This window comes from Scyliorhinus torazame, chromosome 17 (assembly GCF_047496885.1).
Source record: "Scyliorhinus torazame isolate Kashiwa2021f chromosome 17, sScyTor2.1, whole genome shotgun sequence".
NCBI lineage: Eukaryota > Metazoa > Chordata > Chondrichthyes > Carcharhiniformes > Scyliorhinidae > Scyliorhinus > Scyliorhinus torazame.
In genome coordinates, this window is record NC_092723.1 from 11182417 (window position 1) to 11207377 (window position 24961).

General features: G+C 45.3%; 1 protein-coding gene across 3 annotated transcripts in view; it reads left to right on the forward strand.

Annotated features, from left to right (window-relative positions):
- The window catches only part of LOC140393710 (AMP deaminase 2-like), a 190094-nt gene that overhangs the window by 153676 nt on the left and 11457 nt on the right, over positions 1–24961 (forward strand). For all 3 annotated transcript variants that reach the window (XM_072480020.1, XM_072480019.1, XM_072480021.1), the window contains exons 11-17: positions 8367–8498; positions 10335–10498; positions 11715–11841; positions 16538–16701; positions 18453–18573; positions 20320–20493; positions 24289–24399. In XM_072480020.1, the coding sequence (XP_072336121.1) occupies positions 8367–8498; positions 10335–10498; positions 11715–11841; positions 16538–16701; positions 18453–18573; positions 20320–20493; positions 24289–24399 (993 nt within the window). The remainder of the gene's footprint in view (positions 1–8366; positions 8499–10334; positions 10499–11714; positions 11842–16537; positions 16702–18452; positions 18574–20319; positions 20494–24288; positions 24400–24961) is intronic.

Below are 24961 nucleotides of genomic sequence, written 5' to 3' on the forward strand. Positions count from 1 at the left end.
TTGAATTATTTGAAATGAAATGAAAATCGCTTATTGTCACGAGTAGGTTTCAAATGAAGTTATTGTGAAAAGCCCCTGGTCGCCACATTCCGGCGCCTGTTCGGGGAGGCTGGTACGGGAATTGAACCGTGCTGCTGGCCTGCCTTGGTCTGCTTTCAAAGCCAGCTATTTAGCCCTGTGCTAAACCAGCCCCTCACAAGTAGGCTTACATTAACGCTGCAATCAAGTTACTGTGAAAATCCCCTAGTCGCCACACTCTGGGGCCTGTTCGGATACACCGAGGGAGAATTCAGAATATCTAATTCACCTGACAGGCATGTCTTTCGGGACTTGTGGGGGGAAACCGGATCACCCGGAGGAAACCCACGCAGACACGGGGAGAACCTGCAGACTCCGCACAGCAGTGATGCAAGCCGGGAATTGAACCCGGGTCCTTGGTGCTGTGAAGTAACAGTGCTAACCACTGTGCTATCGTAATATTACTACTATATTTTTGTCACAAACCCTCATGATCCACTCAGCTTATGCTATCTGAGCCATGCTCCCAAATGTTCTGGCAGTTCTACCTTGTACCAGTAGGCATGATTCAAGAAAAAAAAAATCTTCTCTGACACCTAACCCCGAACCTCTGTCGCAATCATTCTGTCAAAGAACAATACAGCACAGGAGCAGGCCCTTCGGCCCTCCAAGCCTGTACCGGTCATGATACCACCCTTGACCAAAACCATCAGCACTTCCTAGTGCCGTATCCCTCTATACCCATCCTATCCCTGTATTTGCCGAGATGCCTTTTAAACGCCATTAATGTATCTGCTTCCACAACCTCCCCTGGCAACGCGTCCCAGGCACGCACCACCCTCTGTCCTTTGGTTTAACAATATTAATTTGGTCAATGAACTTAATTCACTTTTGAGCTACAGATATGCCATTCCTCATTTATTTTCTTCTCAAATTAACAGTGTATTTTAAAATCATGAGTCATCTTATTCTGTCTCCAACTCGCCTTCTCCAGAACCTAAAAATGTTTAAATTGTTTTTCTTCCACTTAGGATGTTGAAACTTTAAACCATCTATTTACTTATTCCTGTTTTAAAACAATGGGGGGGGGGGTATTTTCAACTCCTATTTTTGAGGGGTGGTGAGGGCGGACCCCTCAAAATGGGCGCCCATTCGGGTTCTGGTCAAGTGGACTCTGTGTACCACTTTTAGCTGCGCTAGGTTGAGCCTAGAGTTTTTAAAAATAAATTTAGAGTACCCAATTCATTTTTTCCAATTAAGGGGCAATTTAGCGTGGCCAATCCAGCTAGCTTGCACACCTTTGGGTCGTGGGGGGCGAAACCCACGCAAACATGGGGAGAATGTGCAAACTCCATATGGACAGTGACCCAGAGCCGGGATCGAACCTGGGACCTCGGCGCCGTGAGGCAACAGGGCTAACCCATGTGGAGGTAGAGTTGATCCTGTGCAGTGCTTCGCTCCAGAATCCCCACCCTATTTCGAACCCCAAGTCTTCCTCCCATTTCCTCCTTGTCTTGTCCAGTTTGGTGTCGGCCCTCTCTCGCAGTCGTTCGTACATGTCTACAGTTTCCTCTGCCTAGGATGCCAGTAGCTCTTCTAATAGTGTCTGTCGTGGTGGTCGCGGATACGTCCTTGTCTCCTTCCGGAGGAAGTTTTTAAGCTTCCAGTATCTGAGTTTGTTGCCTTTAGCTGGTTGGAAAATCTGAGTCAGTTCTTCAAGTGTTGTGACCCTACCGTCAGTGTATAGGTCCTTGACTGTCAATGTCCCCCCGTCCTGAAGGTGGCGGCAGTGAGTGCTGGTGTGAACCTGTGGTTATTGCAGATTGGGGCTTTGTTTGACGTTTCGGTCAGTCTGAATTGCTGCCGTAGTTGGTTCCACGTTGGGAGGGTGGCTATCACCACTGGGCTGGGGTGTTTCTTGGGCGGGGATGGGAGTGCCGCCGTGGCGAGGGCCCGGAGAGAGGTCCCCTTGCAGGAGGCCTATTCCGCGCGCACTGTGGCTCCTTTACCCATCCCCTCACTCTTTCCGTTGTCGCTGCCCAGTGGTAGAATTGTAGGTTTGGGTGGGCTAGCTCTCCTCTGGATTTTGTTGTAGTTGAAAAAGGCCTTGGGGATGTAGATCGGGATGGATCTTAGTAGGAAGAGATATCTGGGCAGCACGTTTATTTTGATCGTCTGAACTCTCTCTCTCTCTCTCTCTCTCTCTCTCTCTCTCTCTCTCTCTCTCTCTTCCTCCTCCCCCCCCCCCCTTTGCTCACTGGAATTGACATTGACAAACAATCAATAAATCCACCCAGTGTCTTTTAACCTTTCTAACCTTGGTGGCGTCTTGCACCATGAATCTTGGCTGTTCACATTCATTCATCGGTTATTTTACTTTCTTACAACTGACTAAATCTTTTGAGCACTTGATCATTTTAGCTGCCTAGGAGATTTGTTCATTAGTTTGCCTGGACTGCCCAACATTGCAGAGAACAATTACTCATTTTGCAGAGATCCTGATTTACAGAGTTTTAATTAAAGGTGTACCGTGATGCTTAATAGGCAGTTCATAGATTCATAGAACCCCTAAACTGCAGAAGAAGGCCATTCGGCCCATCGAGCCTGCACCTACCATCTGAAAGAGCACCCTAACTAGGCCCACTCCCCCGTAAACCTACCTAGCCTTTTGGACACCAAAGGACAATTTAGCATGGCCAATCCACCTAGCCCGCACATCTTAGGACTGTGGGATGAAACTGGAGCGCCCGGAGGAAACCCACGCAGACATGGTGAGAACGTGCAAACTCCACATGTTCACCCAAGGCTGGAATTGAACCTGGGTCCCTGACACTGTGAGGCAGACGTGCTAACCACAGTGCTTATGTGATAACTTGTCATTTCCTGAATCTGCTGCAAAATTAATTTCATATTAGGAAATAAGTTCTAAGTTTGTAAGTATTAGTTATTGTAGGAGCACTAATTTTATTGACCATTCTCACATTCTTAGCCACTATTGTCGGAATGAACAAAGTGGCTGCTGAACAGTGCAGATGCTATTCAGGTTGGATAACTGATGTGTGTTTCTAAAAGCCCATGATACATGAGCTATTCAACATTTTCAATGTTCATTTTATTCCTTAGAAATGCACTCATAGTTGAAATAAAATTGAGCCACCAATGTGTTGCATTGCTCAGCTGAGCTGGTTTGGAAGTAGTCTGTGACATTCTCTCAGACTTTCAAGGAGCTGCCTAGAGGCTACAGAGATAGTGATGGCCTGAGATGGCCGTATTTCCACTTGTCTCTGTTAACACAGCTGAGCTTGGATCCTCTCCCATTTGGAGGTGGATTCTTGCTCATTGAATCACTTTGTTGGAGTACTGATGCCAAGTACTACCATGCTAAAAGCTCTGCCCTGTAACATGTGTGTATTATATAATATGAAAGACAGATGGCATTTCTTAAATTTCCAACAACTTAATAGCAATCCCAATATCTCCTCCACTGTGAATTTTGCCTCTTTGCTTAACTTGCGATGATCTAAGTTTGTCCTCCAGGCCTGCCATCCCATCATCATAATGTCAAATTCTTGTTACAAATTCCCCACAAAGGTTGTCACTCCAATTATAGCTGAAGCGTTTTAAGGGGCACTCGGGGGAATTCTAAAAGCAAATAACCCATACTGCTCTCATGTATGTTGTATCTGCTGCAAAGAGGAATGCATTGGAACTGGGACACACGTCCATTTGGAGAACAGTGATTGCACAAGGGATCAAAGGAGAGTAAGCTCACAAACCATGAAGAAATGTACAAAGGATCAGAGAAGAGGGACCTAATTAACAAAACAGTGAAGAAATTGAGACAAAGCCGCCTTCTGTACAGGGGGGGGGGGAGAGAAATGTTTCTGTACAGTGGTATTGATGTGCTTCAGGCCCTCATGGTTTTGATATGTTTCCCTGTTTGTCAAGTATTTAGTACTAAGACATTGAGCTCTGTAAATACCTCTCGCTGACTCGCCATTTATTTTGTGCATGAATGATCAGTCATTCTGCCGGTGTCTACTGACTGTTGACTTTGCAGGAGCTTCAAATAGTCAGATTCTGCCTCCTTTGTTAGGGCTAACACCGAGCGACAGCTAATGTTAGTAGCTGTCATCGTTGCTTCCTTACATGAGGTGAAGCCGTTTTCTTAAACTTTTTTAATTTGAGAGATTTCCTCTTTCTCACGGAAAGTATGAGGAGAATAAATGCTACTGAGTTAAAATGGTTGAAAAGGAATGGGGGCAAAGTTTGCTCCAGTAATATATGTAGATTGTCTTGTGGCCAGGATGGATGTGACTAACAGCAGTTGTTAAGGTGCTGTATCTCCACTAGTAACTGAAGTCGCGACTGAAGTTAATAGATCGCAAGGCCTGCAATTTCTCAGTCTATACTTCTGGATATTAAATTCTGGTAATGGGGGGAAAATAATGACAAACATTTCATTCCTTGCATGGGTGCAGGTGAGATTCAAAACAAATCTGACCTTGCCCATTATTCGGGAGTAAAGATGTCTTGGTGCAGTTGTTTAGAACCTTGGCGAGACTACAGCTGGATTACTGTGCGCAGTTTTGGCCTCCTTACCCAAGGAAGGATATGCATGTCATAGAGAGAGTGGAGGTTCACCAGAGTAACTCGATTGTCTTGTGAGAAAAGGTTGACCAGACTGGGCCTGTAATCTACAGTGAGAGGTGACCCCCCCCATTGAAATTTACAAAATTCTTACAGGATGAGATAAGGTAGACGTTGATGGGTTGTTTCCCCTGGCTGATTAGTCTAGAACTAGGGAGAGACAATTTCAGAATAAGGGGCAGGCCACTCAATAATTAGATGAGGAGGAATCTTTTCATCATTGCTGTGGTGGATCATTGGAATTCCCGACACCAAAGGGTTGTGGAAGCTCAATCACTGAACGTGTTCAAGAAAGAAGTTGATACATTTCTGGAGAATAATGACTTCAAGCGATATGGGGAGACTAAGGAAAAATGATGTAGAGGTCGATGATTGGCCTGGACATGTTTGAAGAGTGGAGCAGGTTCAACAGATTGAATGGTCTACTGCTGTTCATATCTCCTACGTTCCTATCTTAATCAAACAGAAACACTTAGAAAAACCTGGAAGAGAAATAAGAGGAGTGTCTGAATATGGATTTGAAGGGTTAAATGGAAACCCCTCTTGTTATAACACCACATAGGCAGCAGACTAGATATATCAAAAAATATCATCATTATTTCGATGGCCTGAATATTTTGTCCGTGCATTCGTCTGGCTTGGAAGTGAGCGTGAAACTCACTCACTGCTGTGGTCAGCTGCAAAAGGCGATTTCACACTGGCTGGCCAATTGATCAGGCAGCCCATGCTGGGAGAAGCTCAGCGCTGCTGGGGAGAGCATTGTCAGGAAAATGGAGGATGCAGGCTAGCACTTTTAAAGTGCTTCCTCGGGGGCCGGCTGCTGTGGTGCTACCTTGGGGAGCTGCTAACCTGTTTTTAAAAAAAAATAATTTGCAATGGAAAAAGTATGCAAAGAGTATTCTTTTATTTACATTTTTTTTTCAAACCATTTTTAAATTTAGAGTACCCAATTCATTTTTTTCCAATCAAGTGGCAATTGAGCGTGGCCAATCCACTGACCCTGTACACCTTTGGGTTGTGGGGGCGAAACCCACCCAAACATGGGGAGAATGTGCAAACTCCACACGGACAGTGACCATAGCCGGGATCGAACCTGGGTCCTCGGTGCCATGAGGCCGCAGTGCTAACCACTGTGCCACCGTGTCACCCCGCAGAGTGTGTTCAAACACAAACCTCTATCCCCCGACATCTTTTAAAATTTTATTTCAGCTCCGGCATTTCACCCCACCCTGGATCAAGGTTGCACCTAAAACGTAAAGGTCACCTGGCCAAACGGCCCATCTGCCAACCATAAAATTGTGTTCAATTGGCCCCTTGATGGGCTAAATTGTCTATTTGATCGTTGGCCGTGCTTCCCACGCTCCCTCATGCCCGCCGACCAAAATACTGCCCGAGTGCGGGATGAGATTGGACACACGGCAGGCGTCTCCCCGCACGATTTCACGTGCTTTCGCGTGGGGTGTGCGTCCACCCAAGCAATTTAAAATCCTAGTCTTTGGCTTGATATTTTGATGTGCTGGATAAGAAAAGGCAACTTACAAGTTCATAAGTCGACCAATTATCAATTAAAGTCCATTAAAACTGGTGGGGATCATTTTAAAAATCTGGGAATTTAAAAACTAAAATTGAATCTTACAGATGCTGTTCTATGAGATATAGTCAAGCTATTTCACAGTTAAGTAAGTTAGTATTACCAGCTGACAAGTGTGAGTAGGCTTTCTGACCCCATAAACCATTTGCAAAAGAGATGGTGCTGGTTGGATTTTATTTGGTCCTGAAGTTGTTCGTCCAGTTTCTGAGCCCTGCGACGAGCAGGCAATCGGGGCGGTAGCATCCCAGCAAGTTTCCAGGGATCAGGAGAGGGAGGGAGGTGAGGCTTCCGACCCACCCAGTGTCAGCCGCAATTCCAGATTGCACTCTCGATATCCCACAGTTGCAACCTTGCGGTGGCAAGGCAGTTGGGTTTCTGCCTCCCCACAGTTCCTAAATCTCCTATCTAGGATTCTCTTTCCTTTAACCCAGGCTTGTCACTGGGAAGGAGCACCTTGGCTAAGCTGCAAAAAAAAGAAAAACCTTTTAATAGATTTGTCAAACAATTTTTCTTTCATAAACCATGTTAACTCTGCCGAATCATGTTACCATGTCCTTAATGGATTCTAGCATTTCTCCTTCTACCAATGTCAAACTTAGTCTGTAGTTCCATGTTTTTTTTAATCTCCCTCCTTTCTTAAGTAGTAGGGTTACATTTGCTACCTCCCAATCTGTGGGATTGTTCTAGAATTTAAGGAATTAAAATCAAAAATGAATATATATGTAATTTCTGTAGCTGCATCTTCAAAAACCCTGTACGAAGTCTTACAACACCAGGTTAAAGTCCAACAGGTGTGTTTCGATGTCACTAGCTTTCGGAGCGCTGCTCCTTCCTCAGGTTCACCTCTGAAAGCTAGTGACATCGAAACAAACCTGTTGGACTTTAATCTGGTGTTGTAAGACTTCGTACTGTGCTCACCCCAGTCCAACGCCGGCATCTCCACTTCAAAAACCCTGAGCATCGTGGTCTACATCACAGAGAATTTGCCAGCTTATAACCCTGTTAAGTTCTCTTGTACTTTTTACTAATATTAATGGCTTTTAGTTAGTTCCTTAGTGTTTTGTCTTCTATTGTGAAAAATGGGTCAAAATATTTGTTGAACATCTCTGTTGCCATTTCCTTATTGTAATTTCCTAATTGTAACATCTCCTGTTTCTGCCGCTAAAGAAACTGTTTGCTTTGGCTGACCTCTTTCTTTTTGCAAACTTGTAGAAGTTCTTACAATGTTCATATATTTCTTGCTAATTTATTTTCATTTTATCCTTTATCCAGTTCTTGGTCATCCTTTGCTAATTTGGGCAAATTTAACTTGCCCCTCAAGATTGCCAACTGTCCTAAGTTGGCAGATGTAGTAAAGCAGCCATTTTCCAGTGTACTTTGTGTCCCCCAAGAATCCAGGGCCAACACCTTTTCTGTGTTTTAATGATTTTCCATTTTTAACTGTAATGGGAAAAGCATCGTCCTCTGTTGAAACGCCGTCATCTATTAAAACATCTCTTCCATGGTTACTGGTGCTTATCCTATTCTGCACAGTAGCCAATATTACGAATAAATCGTATTTTCCAGGCTGGTGAGATAAGGGGCCAAATTTTACCTCTGCAAGTTAATGTGTTCATGAGTGAGTTTCAATCTCGCGCAATACCTTTTGCAATCTCTTGAACATGCACAAAAAGCCACAAAATTAAACCCAAGATACAAAGTCAGTTCTTTAGTCTGGTGGTGAAGTTTAATTGGGCTACACCACGCCCCAAACTTAAATTCCACAATTTCTTTGCTTCTGAACTCCTTGGTTTGTCTGTTTTTGTTTTCTGACCAGGCTGTGCACTTCCTCAGCTGACAAGTCAGGCAGATCTCCTTACCACTTTTCTGAGCTGCCCTTAAGGCAGTAACAGGAAACCATCAGTGATGATTATTCCATTGCTAATTATCTGCATTATTTCATTCCATGGGCCACAGTGTAGTCAATTGTTGATTTGTAGCTTAATGCAACTGAGGTTGGAAACTGTATGAGTGGGTAGGGAGGGATTGTGGAGTGATTGGTGTCGATCTGTCCTTGATTTAAAATGTCAAGAGTTTTGATTTCCTAAATGTTAATTTTCTGTTCTAGGATCGAAATACTTTTCATCGGTTTGATAAATTCAATGCCAAGTACAACCCAATTGGTGAATCGATTCTTCGTGAGATTTTCATCAAGACCGATAATTGCATTGAAGGCAAATATTTTGGTCACATTATAAAGGTGACTTTAAAGAGCCGTGGACGTTTTGTGGGTTGTGTTTTTTTTTTCTTTGTTTAATACTTTCTCCCTTGTTAAATAAAAGTGCGGTATGGTGGCACAGTGGTTAGCACTGCTGCCTCACAGCTCCAGGGACCCGAGTTCAATCCCGGCCTCGGGTGACTGTCTGTGCGGAGTCTGCACGTTCTCCCCGTGTCTGCGTGGGTTTCCTCCGGGTGCTCCGGTTTCCTCCCACACCCCAAAGATGTGCAGGTTAGGTGGATTGGCCATGCTAAATTGCCCTTAGTGTCCAAAAGGTTAGGTGGGGTTATGGGGATAGTGTGGAGGCGTGGCCTTAGGTAAGGTGCTCTTTTGAAGGGGTGGGGCAGACACAATGGGCCGAATGGCCTCCTTCTGCTCTGTAAATTCTATGATTCATAATAATAACCTTTTATTGTCACAAGTAGGCTTACATTAACACTGCAATGAAGTTACTGTGAAAAGCCCCCAGTCGCCACATTCCGGTGCCTGTTTGGGTACACAGAGGGAGAATTCAGAATGTCCAATTCCCCCAACAGCACTTCTTTTGGGACTCGTGGGAGGAAACCGGAGCACCCGGAGGAAACCCACGCAGACACGGGGAGAACGTGCAGGCTCCGCACAGACAGTGACCCAAGCCGGGAATTGAACCCGGGTCCCTGGCGCTGTGAGGCAACAGTGCTGACCACTGCGCTACCGTGCTTGTTACACACCATGAACATGGGCAACCGATTGATTTTCCTCTACCCAGCTGCAGGAGAGTAACTGGGCACTATCATTGAGCAGCTTCTTGTGATAGAGGTTGTGACATTAATACATGGATAGTCACATGACAAACCATCGTCTTGCCATTCTGTGGTGTATAATGTGCTTGACTCCAGCACAATGCTGCCACCACTTATATTTCCTATTGAAATTAAAAGCACGGCTATAATGTATAAATTACCTGAATTTTCACAATGATCTCAAGGAAATCTTCCATGTTCTCGCTGAAGAGGGGGGTGTTAAATCTCAATGCCTATGCTGAACAGAGATGACAATGATGGGCAAACTGTTCATCTGTGCTTTATACTAACATATGGAAGAGGCCTTGGTCGATGTTGGATTTTTTTTTAATTCATTCATTCTATTGAATTCAAATTTCACCATGTGCCAAGGTGGGATTTGGACCCAGGTTCCCCAAAGCATTACCCTGGGTGTCTGAATTACTAGTCCAGTGACAGTACCGCTATGCTACAACCTCCCCGTGATTTTTGAGTCGTGCAGACGTGCTCAAGCTTTTGTCTTTGTGGGCCATATGGCTGTATACCATGCAGCCTTTGACCCACATATGAAGGTTAAATCCATATCCTTGTTTTATGTCATGAAATTTAAATTGCTGAGTTTAACAGATCTTGGTACTCTGGTTTTGGACTAATCTCCTAGTGGGTCAACAGCGGCCCTTTCCGAAATTCGGAGCCCTCTGTTTCAAGCAGCACAAACCAGCAAATGTGCAATTGAAATTTGATTGGTTACAAAAGTACTCTACTGAAAATCCCTCCCTAACAACTGTGTGGGAGTAGCTTAACCACAGGAACTGCAGCGGTTCAAGTAGGCAGCTCACCAACACCTTCTCAAAGGCAATTGGGGATGGGCAATAAATGCCCAGAAACATTCGGCCAACATTTTTAACAGGATCAGTGCAGCCTGAGTGTGGAGGATCTGGGGTGGTGGGTTGTGCTGGAAACTCTTGAAGAAAGGGAAGGGAAGAAAACATCTGCTTTGAAAAATATTCAGAATTGTAACAAGACAGCTGCCAATTCTTTTTCTTGTACCTCACAGGAAGTGATGGAAGATCTTGAAGAAAGTAAGTACCAGAATGCTGAGCTGCGCTTGTCTATATATGGCCGCTCCCGAGATGAATGGGATCGGTTGGCAAAGTGGGCGGTGAAACACAAAGTCTACTCCAACAATGTGTGCTGGTTGGTGCAGGTACCACGGCTTTTGTAAGTATTAGCATGTGCTGTAAAGCCACAAGTTACTTAAGCTCCAGCTTATCTTTCATCTTAAATCAAGGCATTGCCCAAACTTGACGGGGGTGAAATTGAATGTGGGCAAAACATTTTAGTTGGCTTATATGGCACACCTGATATTCAACTCTGCCCTCAGTTGTTGTACACACAGTCTTTATAGAACATTACAGCGCAGTACAGGCCCTTCAGCCCTCGATGTTGTGCCGACCTGTGAAACCACTAAACCCCATCTGCACTATTCCCTTATCGTCCATATGTCTATCCAATGACCATTTGAATGCCCTTAGTTTTGGCGAGTCCACTACTGTTGCAGGCAGGGCATTCCACTCCCTTACTACTCTCTGAGTAAAGAACCTACCTCTGACATCTGTCTTATATCTATCTCCCCTCAATTTTAAAGCTATGTCTTCTCGTGCTAGACATCACCATCCGAGGAAAAATGCTTATTTAGGCTTAGTAGTTTGGCGAGTTACTGCAGTCTGCATGCTGTAATGCAAAGCAAACCCAGATGAACCCTAAAGAAATAAACAGCTGGCTTGTAATGCAGAACAATGCCAGCAGCGCGGGTTCAATTCCCGTACCGGCCTCCCCGAACAGGCGCTGGAATGTGGTGACTAGGGGCTTTTCACAGTAACTTCATTGAAGTCTACTTGTGATAATAAGTGATTATTATTATTATTATTATTAAGAGCTAATCAATCTATTATTTCAACTTCCCATTGAGAAAACCACTAATGTGTAAACTATTCATAACATGATCAAGAATAAGAATTGCTCGCTGGCGCAGTGGGTAGCACTGCAGCCTCACGGCGCCGAGGTCCCAGGTTCGATCCCGGCTCTGGGTCACTGTCCGTGTGGAGTTTGCACATTCTCCCTGTATTTGCATAGGTTTCGCCCCCACAACCCAAAGATGTGCAGGGTAGGTGGATTGGCTGAGCTAAATTGCCCCTCAATTGGAAAAAATTAATTGGGTACTCTAAATTTTTTTTAAAAATAAGAATTGCTGTATATGTTTCAGCACAAGGGACTTTTTAAAAATAGTTTAGAACCATTAATAAGCATGTGATTCTGCAAAACATTGAAGTAAACCTTTCAGGACTTGCTGGAAATCCGCTCTGCTCTGTTGAGGTAACGGATGCTGTAGAATTGCTATAATGAGCTATTCAACTTCGTATTCAATTGCATTTAGTGATGTCTTCCGCACAAAGAAACAGCTGAGCAATTTCCAAGACATGCTGGAGAACATTTTTATTCCCATCTTTGAAGCGACAATTAATCCACGCAGTCACCCAGAGCTTCACCTGTTCCTTCAGCACGTGAGTATATTGAATATGTAACTCAAGTGGGAGGAGAGTGACTTTGTGCGAATGACTTGGCTCTAGAATGGAAGCTACGGCTTGTGCCACTTGACAATCATTGAGGCAGGGACAATGATTGAGGCAGGGAATTGTAATACCCAACCTAGATTTCAGTCATTGCTATTATTTCTGCTACATAACCCAAGGCTGGAGCATTCTCTCAAAAAGAAACATCAAGTTGCTTCAGTTTGAGTTGTGAGTTGAAACATTGTTATCACTGTTTTATATTTCACAGTTCCAAAATTCTGCCTTTTTTGCATTTTGATTTTATTTGCTTCGTAAGAATTAAGTGTTAAGAATTAAGTAAGAATTAAAATTCTGTCAAAAGAGAGAAACCTACATTATCTCACTCCTCTTCTGGAGCTACTTGAATCTCTGTGTTGCATGCTCTCAAAGTCACTTTGATCAGGCTACTCTAATCATGTTTAGTTCATGTCATGTAAACAGCTGCTAAATATCAGGGAGTTAAGTTCAAGAAATAATCAACTGAACTTGACTATCAGTGGGGAAATTAACCTGCAATTCTGTGCTCTTAGCAGAATGAGTTGAACGTTTTGGGGAGGGATCATGTAGATGCTACAATGGATTAAAAAAACCTTTTTACTAACACGGTGCTGGAACCAGGGCTGGACAGATCGAGGTCCAGGACTGGAAGGAGGCCGGTAGCAGCCAAGGTGCTTAAAGACTTTATGGAGCAGATGGGAGGAGTAGACCCATGGAGATTTAGCAGACCTAGGAGTAAGGAGTTTTCGTTTTTCTCCTATGTCCACAAAGTTTATTCGCGAATAGACTTTTTTGTTTTGGGAAGGGCGTTGATCCCGAAGGTGAGGGGGACGGAGTATACGGCTATAGCTATTTCGGATCACGCTCCACACTGGATGGGCTTGGAGATAGGGGAGGAAAAAGAACGGCGTCCACCCTGGAGAATGGACATGGGACTAATGGCGGATGAGGGTGTGTGTCTAAGGGTGAGGGGGTGTATTGAAAAGTACTTGGAACGCAATGATAATGGGGAGGTCCAGGTGGGAGTGGTTTGGGAGGCGCTGAAGGCAGTGGTTAGAGGGGAGCTGATATCAATCAGGGCACATAAAGGAAAGCAGGAGAGTAGGGAACGGGAGCGGTTGCTGCAAGAACTTCTGAGGGTGGACAGGCAATATGCGGAGGCACCGGAGGAGGGACTGTACAGGGAAAGGCAAAGGCTACACGTAGAATTTGACTTGCTGATAACGGGTACTGCAGAGGCACAGTGGAGGAAGGCACAGGGTGTACAGTACGAATATGGGGAGAAGGCGAGCAGGTTGCTGGCCCACCAATTGAGGAAAAGGGGAGCAGCGAGGGAAATAGGGGGAGTGAGGGATGAGGAGGGAGAGATGGAGCGGGGAGCGGAGAGTGAATGGAGTGTTCAAGGCATTCTATGAAAGATTATATGAAGCTCAGCCCCCGGAAGGGAAGGAGAGAATGATGTGCTTTCTGGATCAGCTGGAATTTCCTAAGGTGGAGGAGCAGGAGAGGGTGGGACTGGGAGCACAGATCGAAATGGAGGAAGTAGTAAAAGGAATTAGGAGCATGCAGGCGGGGAAAGCCCCGGGACGGGATGGATTCCCAGTTGAATTTTACAGGAAATATGTGGACTTGCTCACCCCGCTACTGATGTGAACCTTTAATGAGGCGAGGGAAAGGGGACAGCTGCCCCCGACTACGTCAGAGGCAACGATATCGCTTCTCCTAAAGAAGGAAAAAGACCCGCTGCAATGCAGGTCCTATAGGCCTATTTCCCTCCTGAACGTAGACGCTAAGATTCTGGCCAAGGTAATGGCAATGAGGATAGAGGATTGTGTCCCAGGGGTGGTCCATGAGGACCAAACTGGGTTTGTGAAGGGGAGACAGCTGAATACAAATATACGGAGGCTGCTAGGGGTAATGATGATGCCCCCACCAGAGGGGGAAGCGGAGATAGTGGTGGCGATGGATGCCGAGAAAGCATTTGATAGAGTGGAGTGGGATTATTTGTGGGAGGTGTTGAGGAGATTTGGCTTTGGAGATGAGTATATTAGATGGGTACAGCTGCTGTATAGGGCCCCGATGGCGAGCGTGGTCACGAATGGACGGGGGTCTGCGTATTTTCGGCTCCATAGAGGGACGAGGCAGGGATGTCCTCTGTCCCCATTATTGTTTGCACTGGCGATTGAGCCCCTGGCAATAGCATTGAGGGGTTCCAGGAAGTGGAGGGGAGTACTCAGGGGAGGAGAAGAACACCGGGTATCTCTGTATGCGGACGATTTGTTGTTGTATGTGGCGGACCCGGCGGAGGGGATGCCAGAGATAATGCGGATACTTGGGGAGTTTGGAGAATTTTCAGGATATAAACTGAACATGGGGAAAAGTGAATTGTTTGTGGTGCATCCAGGGGAGCAGAGCAGAGAAATAGAGGACTTACCGCTGAGGAAGGTAACAAGGGACTTTCGCTACTTGGGGATCCAGATAGCCAAGAATTGGGGTACATTGCATAGGTTAAATTTAACGCGGTTGGTGGAACAGATGGAGGAGGACTTCAAGAGATGGGACATGGTATCCCTGTCATGGGCAGGGAGGGTGCAGGCGGTTAAAATGGTGGTCCTCCCGAGATTCCTCTTTGTGTTTCAGTGTCTCCCGGTGGTGATCACGAAGGCTTTTTTCAAAAGGATTGAGAAGAGTATCATGAGTTTTGTGTGGGCCGGGAAGATCCCGAGAGTGAGGAAGGGATTTTTTGCAGCGTAGTAGGGATAGGGGGGGGGCTGGCACTACCGAGCCTAAGTGAGTACTACTGGGCCGCCAATATCTCAATGGTGAGTAAGTGGATGGGAGAAGAGGAGGGAGCGGCGTGGAAGAGAGTGGAGAGGGCGTCCTGCAGGGGGACTAGCCTATAAGCTATGGTGACGGCGCCGTTGCCGTTCTCACCGAAGAAATACACCACAAGCCCGGTGGTGGTGGCTACTCTGAAAATTTGGGGGCAGTGGAGACGGCATAGGGGAAAGACGGGAGCCTCGGTGTGGTCCCCGATAAGAAATAACCATAGGTTTGCTCCGGGGAGAATGGATGGGGGATTTGGAACATGGCAAAGAACAGGAGTAACACAATTGAGAGATCTGTTTGTAGATGGGACGTTTGCAAGTCTGGGAGCGCTGACCGAAAAATATGGGTTGCCCCAAGGGCATGCATTCCGGTATATGCAACTGAGGGCTTTTGCGAGGCAACAGGTGAGGGAATTCCCGCAGCTCCCGACGCAGGAGGTGCAGGATAGAGTGATCTCGAAGACATGGGTGGGGGACGGTAAGGTATCAGACATATATAGGGAAATGAGGGACGAGGGGGAGATTATGGTAGATGAGCTGAAAGGGAAATGGGAAGAAGAGCTGGGGGAGGAGATTGAGGAGGGGCTGTGGGCTGATGCCCTAAGTAGGGTAAACTCATCGTCCTCGTGTGCCAGGCGAAGCCTGATACAATTTAAGGTGTTACACAGGGCGCATATGACTGGAGCACGGCTCAGTAAATTTTTTGGAGTAGAGGATAGGTGTGCGAGATGCTCGAGAAGCCCAGCGAATCACACCCACATGTTCTGGTCATGTCCGGCACTACGGGGGTTTTGGGTGGGGATGACAAAGGTGCTTTCGAAGGTGGTGGGGGCCCAGGTCGAACCAAACTGGGGGTTGGCTATATTCGGGGTTGCAGAAGAGCCGGGAGTGCAGGAGGCGAAAGAGGCTGATGTTTTGGCCTTTGCGTCCCTAGTAGCCCGGCGCAGGATACTGTTGATGTGGAAGGAAGCCAAGCCCCCGGGTGTGGAGACCTGGATAAATGACATGGCAGGGTTTATAAAGCTGGAACGGATTAAGTTCGCCCTAAGGGGATCGGCTCAAGGGTTCACGTTCGTCGAATACCTCACAGAAAGATAGAGGGAATGGAAAAGAAGAAGACAGCAGCAGCAACCCAGGGGGGGGGGGGGAGACCAGAAGGACTCTCCGGGATGTTAGTGTATAAGTATAATATGTATAGGTTGTTGTTATAGGTAATTGTATTCTGGACTGCTGAATTGTATTTTTGGAGAGTATTTATTTTGGACAAGGCAGTTGCCATTTAGTTTTGTTTTGTTTTTTAATTTTGATGTTGATTATATATTATTTATTTCTTGTTCAAAAAAAACTGGCCATTGTTATTTATATTGTTATATTACTGTGTAAAAGATACACAATGTACTGTTATGGTTGGCCAAAAATTTTGATTAAAATATATATTTTTTTTAAAAACCTTTTTACAATGTTGGGTTTTTAATTCCTCAACCCTTGCATGTTATTCCTTATCAGATGGACAAAAAAACAAATGCAGCAAAGAAGATCTTTTTAATAATTCAAACCCTTCCACTGCTGTTGAATTAACAGCTTTAATGTGGCTGAGGGCAGCGCTCGGTGCAATTTATAAATTCCTCTCTCCATGGAGCACTGAGGTTAGCTTGGCGCATTCCCCTGTGGCTATGCCCATGATCTGCGAATTGAGGGATAAATTCAACGGCATGCGGCTATCTTGCAGTGTGCTGCAGGATTCCCAGTGCTGTCTTTAATAGCTTTTAAGGAGAATGACTTGGAAGAATGCGTGCAATGAATGAAATTGTCTGCTTTTACAGGTTGTGGGCTTCGATAGTGTTGATGATGAGTCCAAGCCAGAAAACCACATCTTTAAATCGGACAGCCCATTACCTGTGAATTGGACAGAAGATGATAACCCGCCCTATGCTTATTACCTTTACTACATGTATGCGAACATGACAGTCCTCAATCATCTCCGCAAGTATGGGCTTGATTTCCAATCATTCCGTAGCTTACCTTTAAGTGTCTCCAGAATGTTAAAGGGAATCCTCTTTAAAGAACTCCTCTGCACCATTTATTATAATGTTTCTCAGTCAGTGGGAATAAGCTTGGATATCACTGTTCTGGCTCTGACAGAAGCTCCATACATTGAATCCTGATTATCACCTTTCCTCCTTTTCCATGTTGACCCCACACCTTAAAACAAATTTTAAAAATTCACTTTGCGACCAACTTTGCGAGGGCAGCACGGTAGCATTGTGGATAGCACAATTGGCTACAGCTCCAGGGTCCCAGGTTTGATTCCGCTTGGGTCACTCTGTGCGGAGTCTGCACATCCTCCCCGTGTGTGTGTGGGTTTCTTCCGGGTGCTCCGGTTTCCTCCCACAGTCCAAAGATGTGCAGGTTAGGTGGATTGGCCGTGATAAATTGCCCTTAGTGTCCAAAATTGCCCTTAGTGTGGGGTGGGGTAACTGGGTTATGGGGATAGGGTGGAGGTGTTGACCTTGCGTAGGGTGCTCTTTCCAAGAGCCGGTGCAGACTCGATGGGCCGAATGGCCTCCTTCTGCACTGTAAATTCTATGACCTATGAACTGTAACTGACTCCATGAAATTTTCTCGCGAGTATCCACCTTTTATAAAATAATTTTTTCTTCCCCTGATGAATGACCCAAACTGATTTGATATTTGGTGGAGGGACATATATTACCTGTGACTTTACTTTGTTTTTTTGATAGAATTTCACTTTAAATTTAAAAAATTGACTCCACTATAGTCAACAGCAATAAAAACAAATGCAGCATAGAAGATCTTTATGAATAATCTCTTATTAGTGTCACATGTAGGCTTACATTAACACTGCAATGAAGTTACTGTGAAAAGCCCCCAGTCGCCACATTCCGGTGCCTGTTCAGGTACACTGAGAGAGAATTCAGAATGTCCAATTCACCTAACAAGCACGTCTTTTGGGACTTGTGGGAGGAAACCCACGCAAACAGGGAGAACGTTCAGGCTCCGCACAGACCGGGAATCGAACCCGGGTCCCTGGTGCTGTGAAGCAACATTGCTAACCACAGTGCTACCGAGATCATGATTTTGAACTTCTGTTTCATTAATCAAAATATAGCCATTTAGTGAATCAAAAAAGAAATCTTACAAGCACTTTTAATTTTTAAGAGATAAATATATTTTTTTTCTTAAATTTAGGCTGCCCAATTCATTTTTTCCAATTAAGGGGCAATTTAGCGTGGCCAATCCACCGACCCTGCACATCTTTAGGTTGTGGGGGCGAAACCCACGCAAACACGGGGAGAATGTGCTAACTCCACACGGACAGTGACCCAGAGCCGATTTCAAACCCGCCATGAGGCTGCTATGCTAACCACCGTGCTGCCTGTACCCCTCCAATCTTGCATCGTCTCACTCTATGGCTGGAATTTTCCAGTCATTCCCGTCGGCAGTATCTTCTGGTCCTGCCGACAGAACGCCCCGGTGAGATTTCCCAGCGGCGAGGGGTACGTTCAATGGGAAACCCCGTTGACAACGGCGGGGCCAGAAGACCCTGCCACCGGCCAATGGCGAGACACCTTCTCGCAGTGGATTGCACAGTAAAGCCCACCCTCCAAATATAAATGCATTTGTGAGTTCAAACCTTAAACTTCTGAGTGAAGAATGTGTGAATTTAGAAGTATGTTGGGACAGAGCTGTGACCATTGTTGCTATTTGCTTTTCCAGGAAGAGGGGATTCAATACGTTTGTTTTGCGGCCACATTGTGGAGAGGCTGGTCCTATCCACCATCTCATATCCGGGTTCATGCTTTCTCAGAATATTTCCCATGGTCTTCTGCTCCGAAAGGTATGAACAAATGCACCACCTAAGATTTATCTAAGGTCTTTTGAAAAGATGTGACATTTGAACTGGAAAGCTGGGTTTTATATAAGATACCTTCTCTAAAGTGCAGCCAATGGACTTTTTATAGAAGTTACAAACATAGGTTTCATGTGGTGACATACTCAGTCTGTGCCAAGCATCTTCTCATTTGCAAAGGTTGCGTAAAGCAAAGTGTTGGAGCATCCCTATGTTATGCCCCTGCTCAAAACTTGAAAATAGGCTTCTGTTGCTCCTACTAAGTGCCTGGGCCTTTTCATGCATTACAAATTTGTATAGTTGGTTTAAGACCATAAGACATAGGCGCAGAATTAGGCCACTCGGCCCATTGAGTCTGCTCCGCCATTCAATCATGGCTGATATTTTATCATCCCCATTCTCCTGCCTTTTACCCATAACCCCTGATCCCTTATTAATCAAGAACCTATCTATCTCTGTCCTAATGACACTCAGTGAATTGACCTCCACAGCCTTCTGCGGCAAAGAGTTCCACAGATTCACCACCCTCTTGCTGAAGAAATTCCTCCTCATCTCTGTTTTAAAGGATCGTCCCTTTAGTCTGAGATGGTGTCCTCTGGTTCTAGTTTTTCCTGCAAGTGGAAACATCCTCTCCACATCCACTCTATCCAGGCCTCGCAGTATCCTGTAAGTTTCAATAAGGTCCCCCCCCCCCTCATCCTTCTAAACTCCAACAAGTATAGACCCAGAGATCTCAACCGTTCCTCGTACGACAAGCTCTTCATTCGTTATAGTGTCTCTGTATTAGGGAAGGCAAAAGTAGCTAAGGCCTTTCAGCCCAGCACTGTAAATTCTACCAGGCAGTGTCTGGATAAGTACAAGATGAAACTCATATGTTGCCCTCTTTTAGAAAACCCGATGATGTTCTGTCCAAGCTCCGTTATTAATCCGGCATCTTGGGTTTTAAATTTGGCCATTTTAGCAAGGTGTCAGCACCCCCAGGAGAGCAGGACTAAGGAGTAGAATAGGTGAACTATTTGCCTTGGATTTATTTCCTCTGGGCTCCTCTCACCCTCTCCTCCCTTATGATGAAACAACGGTGTTTCAACCACTTAGCAAAGTAAAACATGAGCTGATCTTGCACAATGCAATATTAGCAATCCTTTATCTGATATTTTAGTTATTTATTTTAAATGTTCTTCAAAATAAGAAATAGATAAATTTCCTAAAATGTGTTCAACCATTCGTTGTTATTATTACACGGCATACTTTTAACTCAATGTTGATTCATACTTCTGTGTGGGAAAACTAAAAATACACAAATTGCCACTGTTCTGATGAAAGTGACCGTTATTTAGGATAATGATCGGAATTGAGACTTCGAGGATGAGCATTTTCTCTCTCTCTCACTGTAAATAGTATTTTTGGATATTGGCTTAGGTCCACTGCACAAAAACGACTGAAGTTTGCCACTGATTCCCCTTCCTTCAGTCAGACCCGACAAATGGCTGGTTGGGGAATGGAACAATTAGTGATTTTACCATTGAGGCACAGTTTGGGGACCTTTAGTCTTTAACAATCCCCGTGCTTGATGTGCACGTAGGATAATCAGAGTGGAATAGTTTCATTTTCCCATGCTGGCATTCTTCAAGTGATGTGTCATTTGGAAAATGTAAAGTTGAAGATCTCTCTGTGAATTTGATCTCATAATGTTGGCGTGTTCGGAAATGTTCATTGCTCGTGTCTAATTCGCAGGCTCCGGTGCTGCAATATCTGTACTACCTGGATCAGATCGGGATTGCAATGTCCCCCCTGAGCAACAATAGTCTCTTTCTGAGTTATCACAGGAACCCACTGCCAGAGTATCTCTCCCGAGGCCTAATGGTGTCTCTCTCAACTGATGATCCTCTGCAATTCCACTTTACCAAGGTAAGGCAACCAGTTGGGAATAGAGACCACACAATTCTTTCTGCACCGTAGTCGGCAACTAGTTCCTAGCTTTCTTTTTCATCCTTCACAGGATGTGGTCAATACAGGTAAGGCCCAGCGTTTATTGCCCATCCCTAATTGCACATGAGTAGGTGATGGTGAACCGTTGCAGGTCATATTGGTACAGGTACACCCACAGTGCTGTTAGGAAGGGAAGTCTAGGATGTTGACCCAGCGGCAGTGAAGGAACGGCGATATTGTTCCAAGTTCGGATGGTGTGTGACTTGGAGGTGAACTTGTAGGCGGTGGTGTTCCAATGCATCTGGTATCCTTGTCCTTGGTGGGAGAGGTCATGGGTTTGGAAGGTGTTGTTGAAGGAGCCTTGGTGAGTTGCTGCAATGCGTCTGTTACTTGGTACACACGGCTGCTACTGTTCGTTGGGGCCAGAGGGATTGAATGTTGAAGGTGGTGGTCGGTGTGCCAATCCAGTCGGCTGCTTTGTCCTGAATGGTACCAAGCTTCTCCAGTCTTATTGCAGCTGCACATATCCAGGCAAGTGGAGAGTATTCCATCACACTCCAAACTTGAGCCTTGTAGTCGATGGACAGGCTTTGGAGAGTCAGGAGGTGAGTTACTCACCGCAGGATGTCCAGCCTCTCATCTGCCCTTGTAGCCACAGTATTTGTATTTCTGAGTTCCGTTTCTGGTCAAAGATGTTCGTAGAGGGGGATTCAGCGATGGTAACGCCACATGTCAAGTGTAAATGGTTAAATACTCACTTGTTGAAGATGGTCATTCCCCGGCACTTGTGTAGCATGAATGTTATTTGCCACTTATCAGCCCCAAGCCTGGATGTTGTCCAGGTCTTTCTGCTGAAAGATACATTGTGTTTTAGTTTCTGAGGCGTTCTGAATGGTGATGGACATTGTGCAATCATCAGCAAATATCCCCATTTCTGATCTTGTGATGGAGGGAAGGTCATTGATGAGGCAGCTGAAGATGGTTGGGCCCAGGACACGTGTCCAAGGACATGCTGCAGTGGTGTCCCGTAACTGAGATTATTGGCCTCCAACATCCACAACCAACTTCCTTTGTGCTAGGTGTGACTCCAACCAGTGGAGAGTTTTCCCCCAATTCTCACTGACTTCAGTTTTGCTAGGGCTCCTTGATTATCATAGAATTTACAGTGCAGAAGGAGGCCATTCGGCCCATCGAGTCTGCACCGGCTCTTGGAAAGAGCACCCTACCCAAGCCCACACCCCCACCCTATCCCCGTAACCCCACCCAACACTAAGGACAATTTTGGACAAAAAGGGCAATTTATCATGGCCAATCCACCTAACCTGCACATGTTTGGACTGTGGGAGGAAACCGGAGCACCCGGAGGAAACCCACGCACACACTGGGAGGATGTGCAAACTCCGCACAGACAGTGACCCAAGCCAGAATCGAACCTGGGACCCTGGAGCTGTGAAGCAATTGTGTATCCACAATGCTACCGTGCTGCCCCTCGTTCAAATGCTGCCTTGATGTCAAGAGCAGTCACTCTCATCTCGCCTCTGGAGTTGAACCCTTTTGTCCACGTTTGAACCAAGGCTGTAATGAGGTCAGGAGCTGAGTGCACCTGGCAGAACACAAACTAAGCATAAAAGAGCAGGTTATTACTGAATAAGTGCCCTCAATAGCACTGTCAACAAAACCCTGCATCACTTTACTGATAACCAAGAATGGACTGATGAGACGGTAATTGGCCGAGTCGGATTCGTTCTGCTTTTAGTGGATAGGATATGGTCGGCATGCAAGTTGTAGCTTTACCAGGTTGACACTATTTTAGGTATGCCTGGTGCTGTTCCTGCAACCTTCATTGAAGCAGGTTTGATTCCCGGGTTGATGGTAATGGTAGAGTGGAGGTTACAGATTTTGGTTGAATACAATTCCCCTGCTGCTGGTGGCGCTTCATGGATCCCCACTTTGAGTTACTAGACCTGTTTAAAATTTATCCCACCTAGCACAGTGGTAGTTCTACACAACACAATGGAGGGTTTCCTCATCCACAAGAAATTTGTAGTGGTCACTCCTACCAGTACTCTCATGGACTATGTCTTTGACAGGTAGATCGGGGAGGCCGACTTCAGGTAGGTTTTCCCTTCTTTATGGTTCCCTCATCACTTGTCGCAGACCCAGACGAGCAGACTATGTCCTTTAGGACTCGGCCAGCTCAACCAATAGTGGTGCTACCAAGCCACTCTTGACGGAGATTGAAGTCCCCTACCCAGAGCATATTCTGTACCCTTGCCACACTTGATGCTTCTGCTAAGTGGTGTTCAACATGAAGGGGAGGGATGATAGAACATACAGTGCAGAGGGAGGCCATTCGGCCCATCGAGTCTGCACTGACCCACTTAAGCCCTCACTGCCACCCTATCCCCGTAACCCAATAACCCCTCCTAACCTTTTTTCGTCACTAAGGGCAATTTATCATGGCCAATCCACCTAACCTGCACATCTTTGGACTGTGGGAGGAAACCGGAGCACCTGGAGGAAACCCACGCAGACACGGGGAGAACGTGCAGACTCCGCACAGACAGTGACCCAGCAGGGAATCGAACCTGGGACCCTGGCGCTGTGAAGCCACAGTGCTAATCACTTGTACTACCGTGATGCGGGGGTGGTAATCAGCACAGGCTTTCCTTGCCCATGTTTGATCTGATGCCATGCAATTTCGTGATTCCAGAATCAACTCTTAGGGACTCGCAGAGCAGCTCCCTCTTGACTGTATCCCACTGTGCCTCCAACTCTGGTGTGACTGTCCTGCCAGTGGGACAGGAACATGCCCAGATTTCATTAATTAAACAATGGCGAATGCTTTTTTTTGGTCATTGTTAACTGAGACTAGCTTTTAATTCCAGATTTTATTCTTTGAATTTAAATTCCTCCAGCTGCAGTGGTGGGCTTTGAACTTTGTCCCCAGAGCATTAACCTGGGCCTCTGGCTGACTATTGGTACTATTCCACTGTCTCCACAAATTGACTACACCCAAATGATCATGGTTGTTAACATTAAAGAAATGTCAGGGTTAAAAGTTATAATTAAAAACATGAGACCGGTCACAAAGCCGTTTAAAGCCTTGGAGATGTGTCTATTTTTAAACACCTGAAATCTGGGAAAATAGGTCATGCATTTACCCCAAATGAATGAGATTTGACTGACCTGTCATGTTGGTTTCCACCAACTCCTGATCAGAAGCTCTAAGTGAGTTGCGTAGGTTTGGAATTGTTGAGTGTTTTTAGTTTAGATTTACAGCTTTTAAGGCCTGTTTACATTACAGACTATTGTCACTGAGAAACTTCAATTTAGTTTCACCAATTTCCACTGTAAATATTTGGAATTAAACCAAGTCAGCTTAAATCCAGTTTTAGAAAATTACTTTGCTTGTATTTGATTCAAGGTTTATTTAATGTCTATATGCACTACGAATTGACCCAGTATAAGTGACCCAAAATCTCAGTCATACAGTAAGTCAATCTGGATGTAAATCCTGAAATTCAACATTGCATACATGTGCATAGTAATTGTACCTCGAACCAGCCCTGAGGTAGTGCAAGTAGAACAACTTAAAGAATTTGTCCCCTCTGTAATTGGTCTTCAATTCTGACGTTTGGGCTACAGGAGTCACTTTTAGAAATACAAGTATAGACGATTGACACATGGTCCCTTCTTGGTGATTTTAATCTGTTTGTAGATTTGAAATGTGCTGTGCTACTTCTAATCGTAATCTTTTCATGTTTTCCTCAGGAGCCATTAATGGAAGAGTACAGCATTGCTGCCCAAGTATGGAAGCTGAGCTCCTGTGACATGTGCGAGCTGGCACGGAACAGTGTATTAATGAGCGGTTTCTCTCACGAGGTGACTGGCATAGTCTGCTGGGTTCAATTAGTTAGGATTTTGTGGAAGCACTTCAGCTATGCTGATTCAGGTGTCAGACATGGCTTGGTAGGAGCACTCTTTCCCCCTTTGAGTCAGAAGCTTGCATAAAATCTAGGCCAACACATCAATGCAGTAGTGAGATGGAAGGTGCAAAAGACGACTGAAGTTAAGAGAACAGAAACCAAGGTATTGTTCATGAAAATTCAAGGGAAAACAAAGTGCTGGGAGTGAAAGAGACAGCTGCAATAACCAGAGCTAAAGTGGGAAAGCAGACTCCAGAGGTAAATCAAAATTGTGATGCCATTTTAATAGAGTCTGAGAAGAGGAGCAGAAGAGTTCTTCCCCAATGCCCTGGCCTGTATCTAACCCTGAGCCAACAGCTCTAAAGCGGATTATGTAAGCAGCATGTTACAATTCCAGTTGATGTTGATGTCTCATCTGAATCCGCCAGATGATTGTCACATGAGAGTTTCCAAACACCACCTCCAAAATGCATCCTTTGAAATCTTCTTTCACAATAATGCAGTTTGTAATCCAAAAT